Source organism: Lethenteron reissneri, chromosome 21, assembly GCF_015708825.2.
Source record: "Lethenteron reissneri isolate LAM-NWPU_2019-01 chromosome 21, ASM1570882v1, whole genome shotgun sequence".
Taxonomy (NCBI): Eukaryota; Metazoa; Chordata; class Hyperoartia; order Petromyzontiformes; family Petromyzontidae; genus Lethenteron; species Lethenteron reissneri.
The window spans coordinates 16,308,491-16,322,242 of NC_083799.1; the positions used below are offsets into that span (position 1 = coordinate 16,308,491).

Sequence of the window (13,752 nt, forward strand, 5' to 3'; positions counted from 1 at the left end):
TTTCACCTGTGTGCCCCCCGCGCCGTAACCAACCTGCGCCGATCGGCGTGGCGACCATTTCGTCTAAAAGCTCCAAACGCCACAGTGCTGGGAGGCCTCCCATCCATCACAGAGGGGCCACACATGCGGGCCGCGCCTCACGACGACTTGACGGCGCGCGTTTTGTTCCCCTCTCTCGTCGACAGCCGGCGAACGTGCTCATGGTTCACTCGGACGGCGACGACATCAAGATCTGCGACTTTGGCTTCGCGCAGGAGCTGAGGGAGGGCGAGGCCCAGCGCTGCCTGTACGGAACGCCCGAGTTCGTCGCGCCCGAGGTGGCACGCCAGCAGCCCGTGTCACCGGCGACCGACATCTGGTGGGCGCCGCCGACGTTAACCCACGAGTCGTCGTCGTGGCGAAAAAAGTGTCGGGCGAACTAAAATAATAGCGTGTATTTATTTACTTGTTTACAACGTTTGCATAATCGTGAGAAGGGATTTAGTTTAAGTTCATTTATTAATCAAGTTCATTTATTAGGTATAGCCCTGTGAGCCATGCAACCGCAACAAACAAAATATGAACACAGAACATCTTAAAGTGACGATGTGTAACAGAAACATCCTGGAATAAACCAGCAAATATTTAAAAAACGTATTAAAACGCTGTGGGCAAAAATCCCAATGTGGTGCAAGTCAACAATAACAACCATAAGATAATTTAGATTAATCATATGTTTTCGAATCACCAACATAAAGCTATAAAAACAATGTAACAACAGTTATGGCGGCAGTGTGGTTTTCACCCAGCAGTAGATTGATCATGGCTGATGATGATCTACACATTCAATTGCCGTGATGAACATTTCCAGTGGAGTGATGCGTGTATTTTAAATTAAGTTGAGTTGATTGCTAGGGTTTTGAAACGGTACAGGGATTGGTCTGCCTGTTCTTGTAAGTGGCAGAATCATGTTTTTCTATTGGGTTGTTTCGCAAAGCTTCTGAACATAACCGACTGTACACGTGTATGTTTTGCAGGCCTGTTGGAGTGATAACCTATGTCTGGTAAGTGGCCCTCGTGCAGTCACTTCGCGTCGAGTGAACTTGGTGTGAGTTATTCGCTTTCGGGTCGCTAGGCGCCAGGTTGCTGAAGGCGACTCGCACCGCCTACCGCACACTCACCACGGTCTCCCCCCCTAGCGACACGATGATCGATGGTCACGATTTCGGATCACAATTCATTTTAAGAATCAATTCCTTTTCTTCTCATTTTTACCATTTGTTGTGTTCTCTACCTCATTTGCACGAGCGCTTCTGCGTAACACCAGATCGTTTGCATGATACATAACTGATCCATTCTCCGACGCGCATAACCCTGCACGCGAAAATTAGTTTCGATCCCTGATGCGGTGTCTCGGTTACCGGAGCCCATCGTCGGCCTTCACCTTTGACGCATCCGTCTCGTGCGTTGTGACCGCCGCGTGCAGCCTGACGGGCGCCTCGCCGTTCGTGGGCGACAGCGACCGGGCGACGCTGCTGAACGTGCGGGACGGGCGCATCAGCACGGAGCGGCCGCTCGAGGGGCTCTCCCCGCTCGCCGCCGACTTCGTCGCGCGCCTCATGACCATCAACCCCAGGTCTGGACGGGTTGTTGTTGTTGTTGTTTATCGAGGGGTTGTTGTTGTTTCTGGAGGGGTTGTTGTTGTTTCTGGAGGGGTTGTTGTTGTTGTTTCTCGAGGGGTTGTAATTGTTGTTTCTCGGGGGGTTATTGTTGTTGTTGTTGTTGTTTCTGGAGGGGTTCTCGTTGTTGTTGCTTCTGGAGGGCTTGTTTCCTCACGCTTGCCGAGCACGGGGCCCAAAGTCCCAGAATTCCAAACGGCATCGTCAAGGGTTTCAATGGGGCCCAGCGGCAGCGCGTTCACTGGCTTAGTCCACGGTTCAAATCCCGCGGCCGCCCTGGTTATTTCATGCGGTTTGCACTCGCCGTAATACGACGCGCCACCCGCTTGACAGTCTGTGATGACATTCTCAAGGGTCGGCCGTTGTGTGCTGGCGACGTGGTCCAAATTTTAAAAATGACCCGCACGTCACACGACACTCGGTGAGGCTTTCCTGCAGGGTAAAGCACGAAGAATGTTCCATAACAGTCACTCCAGACACTTGTTTCTGTGTTACGTTTATCGTCGGACTGGTGGGAGATTTAATTATAACAAGATGTTGTCTTCTTGCGCAGTGACAGGCCATCCGCTTCCGATTGCCAAAAACATCCGTGGTTCAAGGTGCGTGTTGTTTAAAGACCCGTGATACAGCCATTTTCTTTTACGTCCCACATGACCGAAGCTTCAATCAATTAACAATTGTAACTTTTATTTACACTTTCTATACAAATGCCACGAGTCCTTCATCACAAAAAGATTGAAAACTAATTTATTTAGAACAGCTTTTTGTGTTTAGTTGTTGTCCTTCCAGCATTTCCTATTAGCACAGTTGGCTACGTAGGGTGCGAAAAAAGTTGAACACACATAGATACAAAGAGGCCGCTGTAATATCAGCAGCTATGGCTAGACGCGTTACATCGTTGTACATGGCCCGAACCGTTGCCGATAGCCAAACTGTTCTCTGCTCTTGAGTGACTGTCGTCGTTAATCTGCGCAGGCTGCCGTCTCGCCCCAGACCGGACTGGTGAACATTGGCACGGACAGGCTCAAGTACTTCCTCAACCGCAGGAAGTGGCAGGCAAGTGGCAGTGGGTGGTGAAAGGCAGCAGGCTTTACCCTCTGCTCGTACGTCTGGCACGGGGTGCAGAGTTGGAGCGGGTCGTGACCTTTCCCGGCTCGGTTTTTTTTTGCCTGCTCCAGTAAGTGCCACCGCTGTCTGAACCTGGTGATTTGTGCCCTGGTAAAAAAAAATCAGGTTTCGAAGTGAATATTAAAGCATTGTAGAATAAGAATAATAGTCACGTGATTGAATTCATTACGCGTATGTTGGTGCAGAGGGTTGGAGGTGTGTTGCAATGGTTTAAAGCACAACAATTCGGCCCTGGCCGAATTGCTGTGGTCAAGTTACATGGGAACCCATCTTGGCCTGACACAGTGCGGACAGGCCTGCATCCAGCAGTGGATTGACAGTGTCAAACATTATTATTATGATATGAACTGAAAACGCTATTTATTTACTTGTTTACACTTGTTGACCCGTGAAAGACTCAATTTTTCCAGGAGGAGGCGATGATTGCTTTGTAGATTCCAATTGAGTAATTTACGAATCAATTTTCAAACTTAGGCACGTTTGGACCCTGACACCGGCACACAGTGGCCTACTCTCTGGAATGATGTCACGGTATCTTTGACGTCCACTGTGAAGCAGACAGCGCGTAGTGTGTTTACGGTTCATGCCACACCGTAGTATTAACCAGGCTGGTCACTGGATTAGAACCATGGACCCTTGCAACAAGTGGCGAACGCGCTCCCGCTGGGAGATGTTATCCCCCTCGCCTAATATACAAAAGGTTGTGGGTTCGACCCCGACCCTGACACTTGCTCTATATTTGAAGTTTGCGTGCGTCTCTCCCCGTGCTCGTGTGGATTTTTCTCTAGGTCCTCTGGTTTTCCCCTCCATATTTAGAAATGTATTTGGTTGCGAAAGCATGCCCACTTGAAAAGCCACTTTGTTGAGTTATCATTTGTGGCCAGGTCGCCATATAGCTCAGTGGGCCTTACCTGGTACAATAAAAAAAATAGTTTAGTTTTAGTTTAAACACTTCCCTTGTCAATCCTTTGCTAGATCAAGGCCTCCATGCAGGATTTCAGTCATGAGGGTTGTTTGACCATACTTCACCAGGCTGGTTATTACAAATATGATTTAATTCTGACAACAAGCAACGAGCAACGAGTCTGGTTTTGGGAAGCCATCTTGTCCTCCCTGCGTTTCGCCGCTTCACCCGTTTCGTGCATAAAATGGCGCGAATGGCTCATAGATTGTGAGCCTAATTAATAAGATGATTAATAGATTGTGAGCCTAATTAATTAATAATTAATAATCGTTTCTGTTGTACATACCGTGGTCCTGCACACCTGCTACTCTACCTTTTTCCTCTTTCTCCCCAGTGTTGTAATAACATCCGTTGCAAACCCCAGCGTTGCATTCGAACTTTACCATGCGTCGCAGCAACCATGGCCGGTGGCGTGTTCCGTTGGAGATGGGGGCCCAGCCGTGCCGCTAAACCTCCCTCCTTTCTTCTCCCCCAGAGTGCCCTCATCGCCCACCGAGCCAACCTGGTCATGCGCTCCATCCCCCAGCTGCTGGCCGCCACCGTGGGGCAGCAGTCCCTGGGGGTGCCTCGGCACCTCGCCGACCCCTCGCTCATCTCTTCCACCTCCGACGACTCGGATGAGGCCAACGTTTTTTCCGCCATGTCCGGTTTTGGGGGGGGCTTGAGAAGACCAGAAGCCCCGCTTGCTCCCTCCATGTCAAAGCACGCCGGCGCGCCAGTGGCCGCGTACGCCGCCACGCAGGAGGTGTGATGAATGCTCGGTCATAGCGCTGCACTGATTTAATAATCGCCGCGTAAAGGTAACGGTTAAAAAATTGTAACAAGCCTGACTGGTGATGAGACCCAGAAAGGTCGAAACCATTCCATAGGTCGCTTGCATAAATGAATGCTGCTAGAAAATATTGGTCTGGAAAACTAATAGGCTGATGAACTAAAGTATTTGAATTTATATGTGGAGACACTGAAGGAGTTCTGCTCAAACTTGCTATTGTGTAACGATGTGTTCGTCATGTGCCAATGTGCTCTCCTTTGCTTTCTGCTTTCTATTCGGCTCTCGGGACAAGCGTCAGCAATCGTGGAGAGGAGCTGCTGTGGAGCAGCCGCAAAAGGCAAGAGAGGAGGGCGACAGGACGATGGAGGTTGAGCCGAAGGCTTCACCAAAGGCCTCTCCGAAGGCCTCTCCCGGGTCTGGGAGGGCGCGGCGCCGCAGCAGACGGCGCTCCACGGAGGCCGAGCCGCCGGTGTCCTCATCGTCTGATGAAGACGCTCTGGACGTCTCCCGGCGAACGGAGTCTCCTAGGCAGCGGCGAAGAAACAACCTTCAGAGATCGGGCTCGATGGACAGCGAGCTCGGCACTTTGGCTGGCCACGGGGCACAGGGAATCAAGAAGTCCATGTCAATGGAGCTGAGCCGAGGAAGAAGTCGGAGCCCAGGCCAAACGGGAGGAATCCACGACGACCCGGCGCGCAGGAAACCGGGAGCGATGACCCCTGTCGCAGCCGCCGAAGATTTCTCCCAGCGGCTCGAAGTGATCCGTCAGAGGCTGCTGGGTGGCGACCCGATCGAAAGCAAGCTCATTGAGTTGCGTGACCCCCGACAGGTGCACCCCGATGCCATTTCAAGACCTTGGAGTGACAAAATCCGGACCTCGTCCCTGCCACCGAGGCCAGACAGGACCAGCGAGTTGGCCCAGAGAAAGCAGGCACCTGAACCAATGGAGATGGCTGAAATGGGCAAAATGCAAAGGAACGTTCCATTTGCCAAATTGGCGGAGGCCCCGCCAGCGCCGACCTTTGGTGTTTTACATCCATCCACCAGGAGTGCGGCAGAATCGTCTCAAGCGCACGCTCCGATATCATCACAAATCCGCAAATCGCCCACACTGCCTTTAAAAGCGCAGGTCCCCATCATCGGTCAGCTTAAACAGATCCCTCCGCACATCGCATCGGCGAAGGCTCAGAGATTCCCGGTGGTACCTGTGCAGCAGCAAGGTCCTTTCTCTGCCCAAGGTGGAATGCAAAGGCATTCGTCCACTGAAGGAATGAGGTCGTTGCCATTGGGAACCGAACCTCCGCGCTTTGCTCGATTCTCAACTAGAAACAGAACCCCCTCGGCGCCGACACTCAGGGGTGAGAGGGCCGCGCTGGGGCAATATTCAGTCTCCGGCGATAAGATAAACGAGATCAAAAACATCGCTTCCGAAGCCATATTTGAGGCCAAGTTTAAAAAGAAGCACGAGTCGTCCATACACCGAGTGTTCCCGTTTCTAAACAAGGCAAGGTCCGAAGAGCAGGTGCTGAGGCCGGCATGGGCCGACGAGGAGGAGGTGTACAGGCCAAGGCAAGTCAACGCTCCTGTACTCATTGCCGTCGATCCTCACGGGGCGGTAAAGAAAAAGGTGAAGGATGAGCTGGAGACCATGGCAGAAAAGTCAGAATCTGAATCAACGGAACCCCTTCAAAAGCAGGACAGGGACAAGGGCATCATTCGCAGACTGTCGCAGAAGCTCAAACGACCGTCCTCCTCGGAGAAAATGTCTCAACTTGCAGACGAAGGTGAGAAAGAACAGGGCGATGGAAAGGACGATGGGGATGAAAAACAGAGGGTGGGAGGTGTTTCAAAAATGTTTTCGATTGCGCGGTGGCAGAGCAGCTCCAAAGAAAACGTAACGGGGGACCCTGCCGCCAACCTGAGGGCCGATTTCGATGCCCTAAAGAAGAAATCTGCACAAGAGCTTCCAGGAGCAAAGATGCCCACAGAAGTTGTCCGGGAACAGTTTGCCCCCGAAAAGCCCAAGCGATCGTTTGCAACGGCAATGACATTTTCCGAAATTGACACGAGGGCAGGACTTGGGCCATCGGCCGTCCACACGGTAAAGCAAAGCCACCCCGCTTCTGGAAATGTTCCGCAAAACGTTGACATTGAGATGAAGCCCAAGCAGGTGGAGCAGATACCCGATCTTCCTCTACATTTTAAACAGAAGCATTCCGAACAAAAGCAGCCGTGGCTCGGTGAGCGCTCAGAAATAGAGGACAAGTCAGGTAGCCCTTCCAAAATGTTTTCTGTGACATTGGTGCCCGAGGGCCTACGTGAGAAGCCCAGTCACACAGTTGGCATTGCGGGCGGTGCCATTTCAGAGAAGAAATTAGATTCTCAAGCGCATCCAGAAGTGTCTGCCAGTGAACAAACTTCCATTGCACAAATCCCATCAAACAAAACGGAGAAATCCAGTAAGGATGCAGAAATGGTGAGAGAGCTGGGAGCGGAAGGTAACTTAAAGGAAGAAAATAAATCAAGCGGTATAGCCAAGAAACTCTCTGATGCTTTGAAGAAGACCGGGCTCTCAGAGCTCGGCCGAGGGAAAGGGAAAAAAGACATGTCAGAAGAGCAGTTGCAGCAGATTTCGGAGAAAGATTCCAAACAGAAGCACGCTGCTCCAAAAAAAACTGGCAAGGAGCCCGACAGCTCAGAAGTTTCTCGGGAGAGGTCAACAAAAATGTCTGCCGAGGCCCTGCAGGAGCAACAGCCGCCTGAAGTAAAGGGATTCGTTTCTGCGGAGAAGATGACCGCTGATAAAGGCACGAAGGACGATGGAGATAAACATAAGTCCGGCGGTATTCTCAAGCGGCTTTCCATTGCATTGAAGCCGGATAGCCTCAGAGACGACGGTCACGGAAGAGGAAAGGAAGTGAAGCCGCACGATGAGCTGGTCTTCAAGGAGACCAAGCAGAGTCAGCCTTCTGCTGCAAAATTACCGGGAGATGCGAAGAAACATGCACGCGACGATGGGAGAGCTTCTGAGGGAAAGCCAGCACGAGAGGCCTCGCTGGGATCTGAGTCGGAGGATCACGGCAAGGAAAAGAAGTCTGGTGGCATCATGAAAAGACTCTCTGTCAAACTGAAGAAAGACACTGCCAAGGAAGTCGCTGGAGGCCCAGCAAAGGAGTCGGCCCAGTCTCTAGAGTTAAAGCCCAGCCACCCTCTAGGCCACGGGCACGCTCACTCAACCCCAACCTACGTTCAGGAACAGCAACCAAGCAGATTTGAGTACAGATTAGTAGCAGAGGCCATAGAAGATGCTCTGGAGCAGAAGGAGGCCCAGAAAGCACAAGAATCGGCATCTGCTGACCAGGCGTTAGCGGAAGACGGTAGGAAGAGTGAGGAAAAGGATAAGAAGGCCCCGGGTGGCCTAGCCAAACTATTCTCCGTCAAACTGAAGTCCGACAGTCACAAGGAGGATGGCCATGAAAGTGAAAAAGAGAGGAAGCCACATTTTGAACCTTCAGCTCGCGAAGCCGCCGCAAAAATATCACCAGATACAAAAGAATATTTGCACAGCCATAAGAGTACTCCTCAAGGAAAAGGGCATTCTGAGCCTTCAGCAGGATTAGAGTCAGAAAGCCATGGCAAGGAAAAGAAGGAACCTGGCAGCATCCTAAAGAGATTCACGGTCAGCCTTAAGAAAGATGCTCCCAACGAAGGGGTCCAAGAAAAACAATGTGAAGAGAAAATAGAAACCCCTTCTCAAGAGTTAACACCGAGCCGACCCTCAGCGCAGCCTCATCCGAAAACCACCAAGTCGCATGACGCGCCTAAAGGCTCAGGAAAATCTGAGCAAAAAAACAAACATGAGCCGTCAGAGGAACCAGGGTCCACGGAATCTCCTCAAGAACATAAACTGCTTCTCAAAGGAAAACAGTTGACTGCTGCTGAAAGAACACTTGCGGAAGATAGTAAGAGGAGAGAAGACATTGATAAGATGCCCAGCAGTTTAGCCAGACTCTTTTCTGTCACGCTGAAGCCAGATGGTCCTGAAGAGGACCATCACGGGCGAAGAAGGGAAGAAAAGCCGCAGGATGAACCGATCTGTCACAGGCCAGCTCATGAGACTGACACCAAAATGGCAGCAGATTCGAAGGGGCACGTGCACAGTGATACGAGCGCTTCGGAACAAAGCCCATTGCACGAGCCCTCGCTGGGCTCAGAGTCTATGGGGTCGGAAGAACAGAAATCAAGCGGCAGCGGTGGCGGCATCATAAAAAAATTCTCTGTCATGCTGAAGAAAGACAGTCCCAAAGACCTGGCCCAGCATCACTCAAGGGAGGTGAAACCAGATGCTGAAACTGACCAACCCCCGGGGTTAAAGCCGAGCCACCCTCCAGGCCACGGGCACGCTCACTCAACCCCAACCTATGTTCAGGAACAGCAGCCAAGCAGATTTGAGTACAGATTAGTAGCAGAGGTCATAGAAGATGCTCTGGAGCAGAAGGAGGCTCAGAAGGCACAAGAATCGGCATCTGCTGACCAGGCGCTTGTGGAAGATGGCAGGAGTGAGGAAAAGGAAAAGAAGGCTCCGGGTGGCCTAGCAAAGCTATTCTCCGTCAAACTAAAATCTGACAGTCACAAGGAGGATGGCCATGAAAGAGAAAAGGAGGGGAAGCCAGAGAAACCGGTGCCTCCATCAAAGTCAGAACATGAAAAACATCCAGCTCATGCTGCTTGTGCTGCCACGATCGTGGCATTGGACGCAAAACAAAGTGCACCCGAGACCACAGACGCCAGTGATGGAAAACCAGCAGCCGATTCCTCGGTGGGATCTGAGCTCACAGATTGTGAGGACCATGGCAAGGAGAAGATATCCACCAGCATCATCAAAATGTTTTCTGTCACTCTGAAAAAGGACAGTCCCAAAGAGGAAGACCAAGCGGACAGCGCCGTGGAACTTAGGCAAGAAGAGGCTAAATCGACGACCCCTTCAATTACTGGAGAAAACGAGGCTCAAGAGACCCGTGATGAAAAATGTAAACTAATGTTCCCATCAGGATCGAGGGGTGTAGGAGGAGCCGTGGAAACACAGCAGCTGCCTCACAAAGAAAAGAAACTGGATGTTGCAGAAGTGATGTTGGCGGAAGAAGGAAAGATAGTTGAAGTTATAGATGAAAAGAAGCCAAGCAGCATAGTCCAAATGATTGCTGTGAAATTAAAGTTGGACCGTCCACAGCAGGACATCCACGAACAAGTAGCGGGAGAGAAGCCACGCGATGAATCGGACAATCAGCAGGCGATGAAATCGAGGCAACCTGCTCATGGAGTATCCGCAGAAACCCCATTGGTAACTAAAGCAATCATCGTGAAGGATTCAGATAAAGTCGATGATAACGCAATGCGGGAACCGTCGCTGGCATCCGACTCCCCTGGCAATGAGGGGCAGTGCACGGAGAAAAATAAATCCAGCGGCATCATGAAAAAAATTTCTCTCTCGGTGAACAAGGAGAGCCCTAAAGAGATCAGCGGAGAGAAGGAGACGGAAAGTAAACCGCACGAGGAATCTGTCACCACTCACAATGTAACGCAAGGCCCGAGACGATCGGAAATATTGGGAACGCCTCAAGAAAAATTGAAAATCGAGCTCCAGGCCTCAGGTGGGACGAGCGAGCATCAGATTCCTCACACAGAAGGAAAGATAGAGGAAGCCAAAGAAAAGAAGAAGCCAATTAGCCTGACCAAGCGCCTCTCAGCTGTTTTGAAACCGGTCAGTCACGTAGAGGACAGCCACGGGAAAGGAATGGACGAGGAGCCACGGGGCGAGCCCGTATCTCAGGAGCCCGTGAAAGGCGGTCAACCTTCGCCTCATGTCGCTGCCACAAAAATTCCAGTGGATCTAAGCGAACTTGTGGCGGGAGACGCGTTTGCACGTGAGCCTGTGCCGAACGTGGATTGGCAAGAGTCGAAGGGTCATAATAAGGAGAAAAAGCACAGCAGAATCATCGACCGGATCTCTGGAAAATTTAAGAAGGACAACCTGAAAGAGAAGCTAACGCATGGAGAAGAAGAGAGGGCCAGTGAAAGTGATATGGAACACGCTATAATTGGAGAGTCAAAGCAAAGCCATCCAGTTGAACACATCAGTAAGCTGGAGAAGGGAATGCTCGAACCGATCGAAACATTTCAATCGGCAACCGCTGTCCTGGATCACGATGTTGGGAAAAACAAGCCATTGACCATCGTTGAGAGATTTTCGATCTCGTCGAAAGTCGGTTCAAGAGAGAGAGCCGGTCAGGAACAACAAAGTGATGAAAAAGCTAAATTAGAAACTTCCCTTTCTCAGGAGTTAAAGACCCATTCGTCTTGCGAGGCCACGGTGGACATTCCAGATGCTTTTTGGAAAACCCGAGAAGAGGATATGAAGACCTCTGAGAATGCATCAAGCGCGGAGCCGTCACTCTCCTCAGACTCTCAGAGTCATGGCAAGGAAACCAAGAAATCCAGCAGCATCGTCAAGAGACTGTCTGACGCCCTAAAGAAGGACCACTCAAAGGGGGTCAGTTCTGAAACAGCGAGAGGAGACAAAGAGGATGACAGTGATCTTTCCGAGCGAGAGGTCCACCCACAAATCTCAGACGTGAGAGATAAAGCACGGGAAATACCAACAGCTGAGCAAGCAGAAACCTCAGAGTCCGAGGGTCCTGTCAAGGAGAAAAAGAAGTCAAGCAACCTCATCAGACGGCTGTCTTCCAGGTTAAAAAAGGACAAGCGAGCACACGAAAACAGTGCATTGTCCGATGATGATCACAAAGATGAGAAAACGTTATCGTCGAAGCAAGCCCCGGCTGGACCAGAAAACCACGAGGCAGTGCAGCTGCAGCCTTCGGTGGGAAATGTCGACGGGGACCACTCGTTGCTGTCAAGACGACTCCTTACGGGAGATTCGGGGCCATCTGAAAAAACGTCACCGCAGGTGTCGGCATCTTCAGAGGGTGCACAAACACAGGATTTGCCTCAGAAAGGTGGACGGTCGGATGCTGTTGACAAGATAAGCGCTGCAGGGGTCGGGAAGAGTGAAGAAAAGGAGAAAATGAAGCCAGACAGTCTAACCAAGAGACTTTCGATTGCGCTGAAAAGAGACAGTCCCAGAGATGTGAGTGTTGAGAAAGAAAGAGGAGAGAAGGGCGGTGCTGAGCAGGGTCAAGTTCAAAGGTCAACCTCAAATGAATTGTCATCCCAGGAGTTGACCCCACAAATCACAGGGGACGTCGAGGAAACACTGAAAGGTGTGGTCATGTCAGAAGGTCAATCGTCCAATGAGCAGCCTTCAGTTGTTTCGGAGTCGGAGAGTCCTGGCAAGGAGAAAAAGAAATCGGGCAACATCGTAAAGAGATTCTCGGCCAAATTTAAGAGAGACGGCGCCAAAGACAAGGCCAGTTTCGCAAAAGAACAAGATGAAAGGTTGGATGAAACTGACCTTTCAGAAATGGGTGGAGATAAAGTATTGGAAGAAAACAAGCCGTTCCTCGAGAATGTAACTGAAAAAACCATAACATCCCAAGAAAGACTTGAACAGGACATTTCCATAGCCTTTGTATCCTCCGAGCCGATACAGGAGCAGCGTCTGCCTCTCATCGAGAAAGGATTTGCATCCGCCGAAAAGGACTTGGCTGAACGTCTGCAGCAAGGAATCGAGTCTGGCGGTGTTGTTGAGAGCCCTGTTGTGTCCACGGAGGATGGGTCTGAACTGGCCAGTCAGGCACAAGGAAAGGAAAGCGCAGGAAGTGAAGTGGAGAGTAAAAGGCAGGCCCTGTTCCAGGAGATCGAACCACGGGCGCCCTCACCCACTTTCGTTGCTGCAGAGTCGTCTTCCACAGTTATACAGCGGCAAGAAGGGAAAGCTCATGAACGCGATCATGATAAAGCCGTCTCGCCGCCGGGGTTGAGAGCAGAACAACTGTCGACACACGAACCTGCCGTGGCAGATCTGAAAGATGACGTTAAAATGAGCGCCGAATCAAGTGCTAAAATATCCACTCCTGAGCCAGCGCAGGAATCGCAATCCACAGACACAGAGGGATACATGAAAGAGGAACATAAACCAACCAGCCTTGTTAAAAGACTCTCTCAGGTAATTAAGAAAGACAAAGATGTAAATCTAGAGATAGAAGGGAAAATTAGTGATACAGGAGAATCTCCGAAAGTCTCTCTTAATAAGGAAAAATCCAGAGGGACTTCTCTGTCAAACATCGCCACAAATCTGCCTGCAGCTCAGAAAGGCAGTATGGGTGACCTTGAAAGAAAATCATCACAAGGCACCTCAGCAGCAGCAGATGCTGGGCCGGCTCACGACAAGAAAACTCAAAGCCAGAGTGTCGATCAGAAACTGCCGAGGTCAGTGTCTGTGGATCAGATAGCGGAAGGGAATAAGGCGGAGGACAAGGAGAAAAGGAAATCGAGTCTAATGAAGCGACTGTCGTTCCACATGCGTGCGGGCACTTCAAAGGAGAAATTACTGTCATCCGACACGAAGAAACAAAAGTCTATCGAAGGCGTCGATGCTACACCTGATGAAAAATCTTCGCGAAAATCCTCAATGACATCACTCTCATCGCTCACCAAGGGCCACGACAAGGATTCAAGTTTAGTTCGAAAATTATCCCTCAAGCTTAAGCGGCCACTCTCGGTGGAAAAGCTGGCCAGTGCCGACAAGGAGGGTGACGACAAGAGGAAGTCCGGCGGTCTGGGCCATAAGATTTCCCTTGCGCTAAAGAAGGGCAGTTCAAAAGAAAAATTAAGCCATGAGAAAGACGAGACCATGAAACACGATCATTCCTCCCCAGGAAAATCTCTTCGAAAGAAAATCGGGGCAACCATGTCTGGCTTTTCGATGAAGCTTGCTCGCAGCCGCTCGGAAGAGAAGCTTGCGAAACAGACGGACGTCGATGCCAGCGCCAAGCTCCTCACCTTACCCTCGGAAGCGGCGGGAAAACGGGCAGATGCCGCGGAAAAGGAGCAAACTAGCCAGGGCGTGATCAAGCGCTCAAACTCTGAATTTTACCTGCCACAAACACCAAAAGATGCCAGAGATGCAGCCTCAATGCCGCCAGATGAGCATAGAATATCTTCTTCAGAGAATAAGGAACAACTCTCAGAAGGTAGAGTGCCACAACACGGTGGTTTTACTTGTGGGTTGTTCTCATGCGAGTGATACTTCACGACAATGATCGGCTCGT

At 50.8% G+C, this 13,752-nt stretch overlaps 1 protein-coding gene across 1 annotated transcript in view; it reads left to right on the top strand.

Moving 5' to 3' along the window:
- LOC133345317 (uncharacterized) overlaps positions 1-13,752 on the top strand; it is a 36,661-nt gene that overhangs the window by 14,035 nt on the left and 8,874 nt on the right. The window contains exons 18-24 of the mRNA XM_061555978.1: positions 186-358; positions 1,017-1,043; positions 1,466-1,615; positions 2,212-2,257; positions 2,634-2,714; positions 4,226-4,495; positions 4,815-13,674. Coding sequence (XP_061411962.1) covers positions 186-358; positions 1,017-1,043; positions 1,466-1,615; positions 2,212-2,257; positions 2,634-2,714; positions 4,226-4,495; positions 4,815-13,674 — 9,607 coding nt within the window. The remainder of the gene's footprint in view (positions 1-185; positions 359-1,016; positions 1,044-1,465; positions 1,616-2,211; positions 2,258-2,633; positions 2,715-4,225; positions 4,496-4,814; positions 13,675-13,752) is intronic.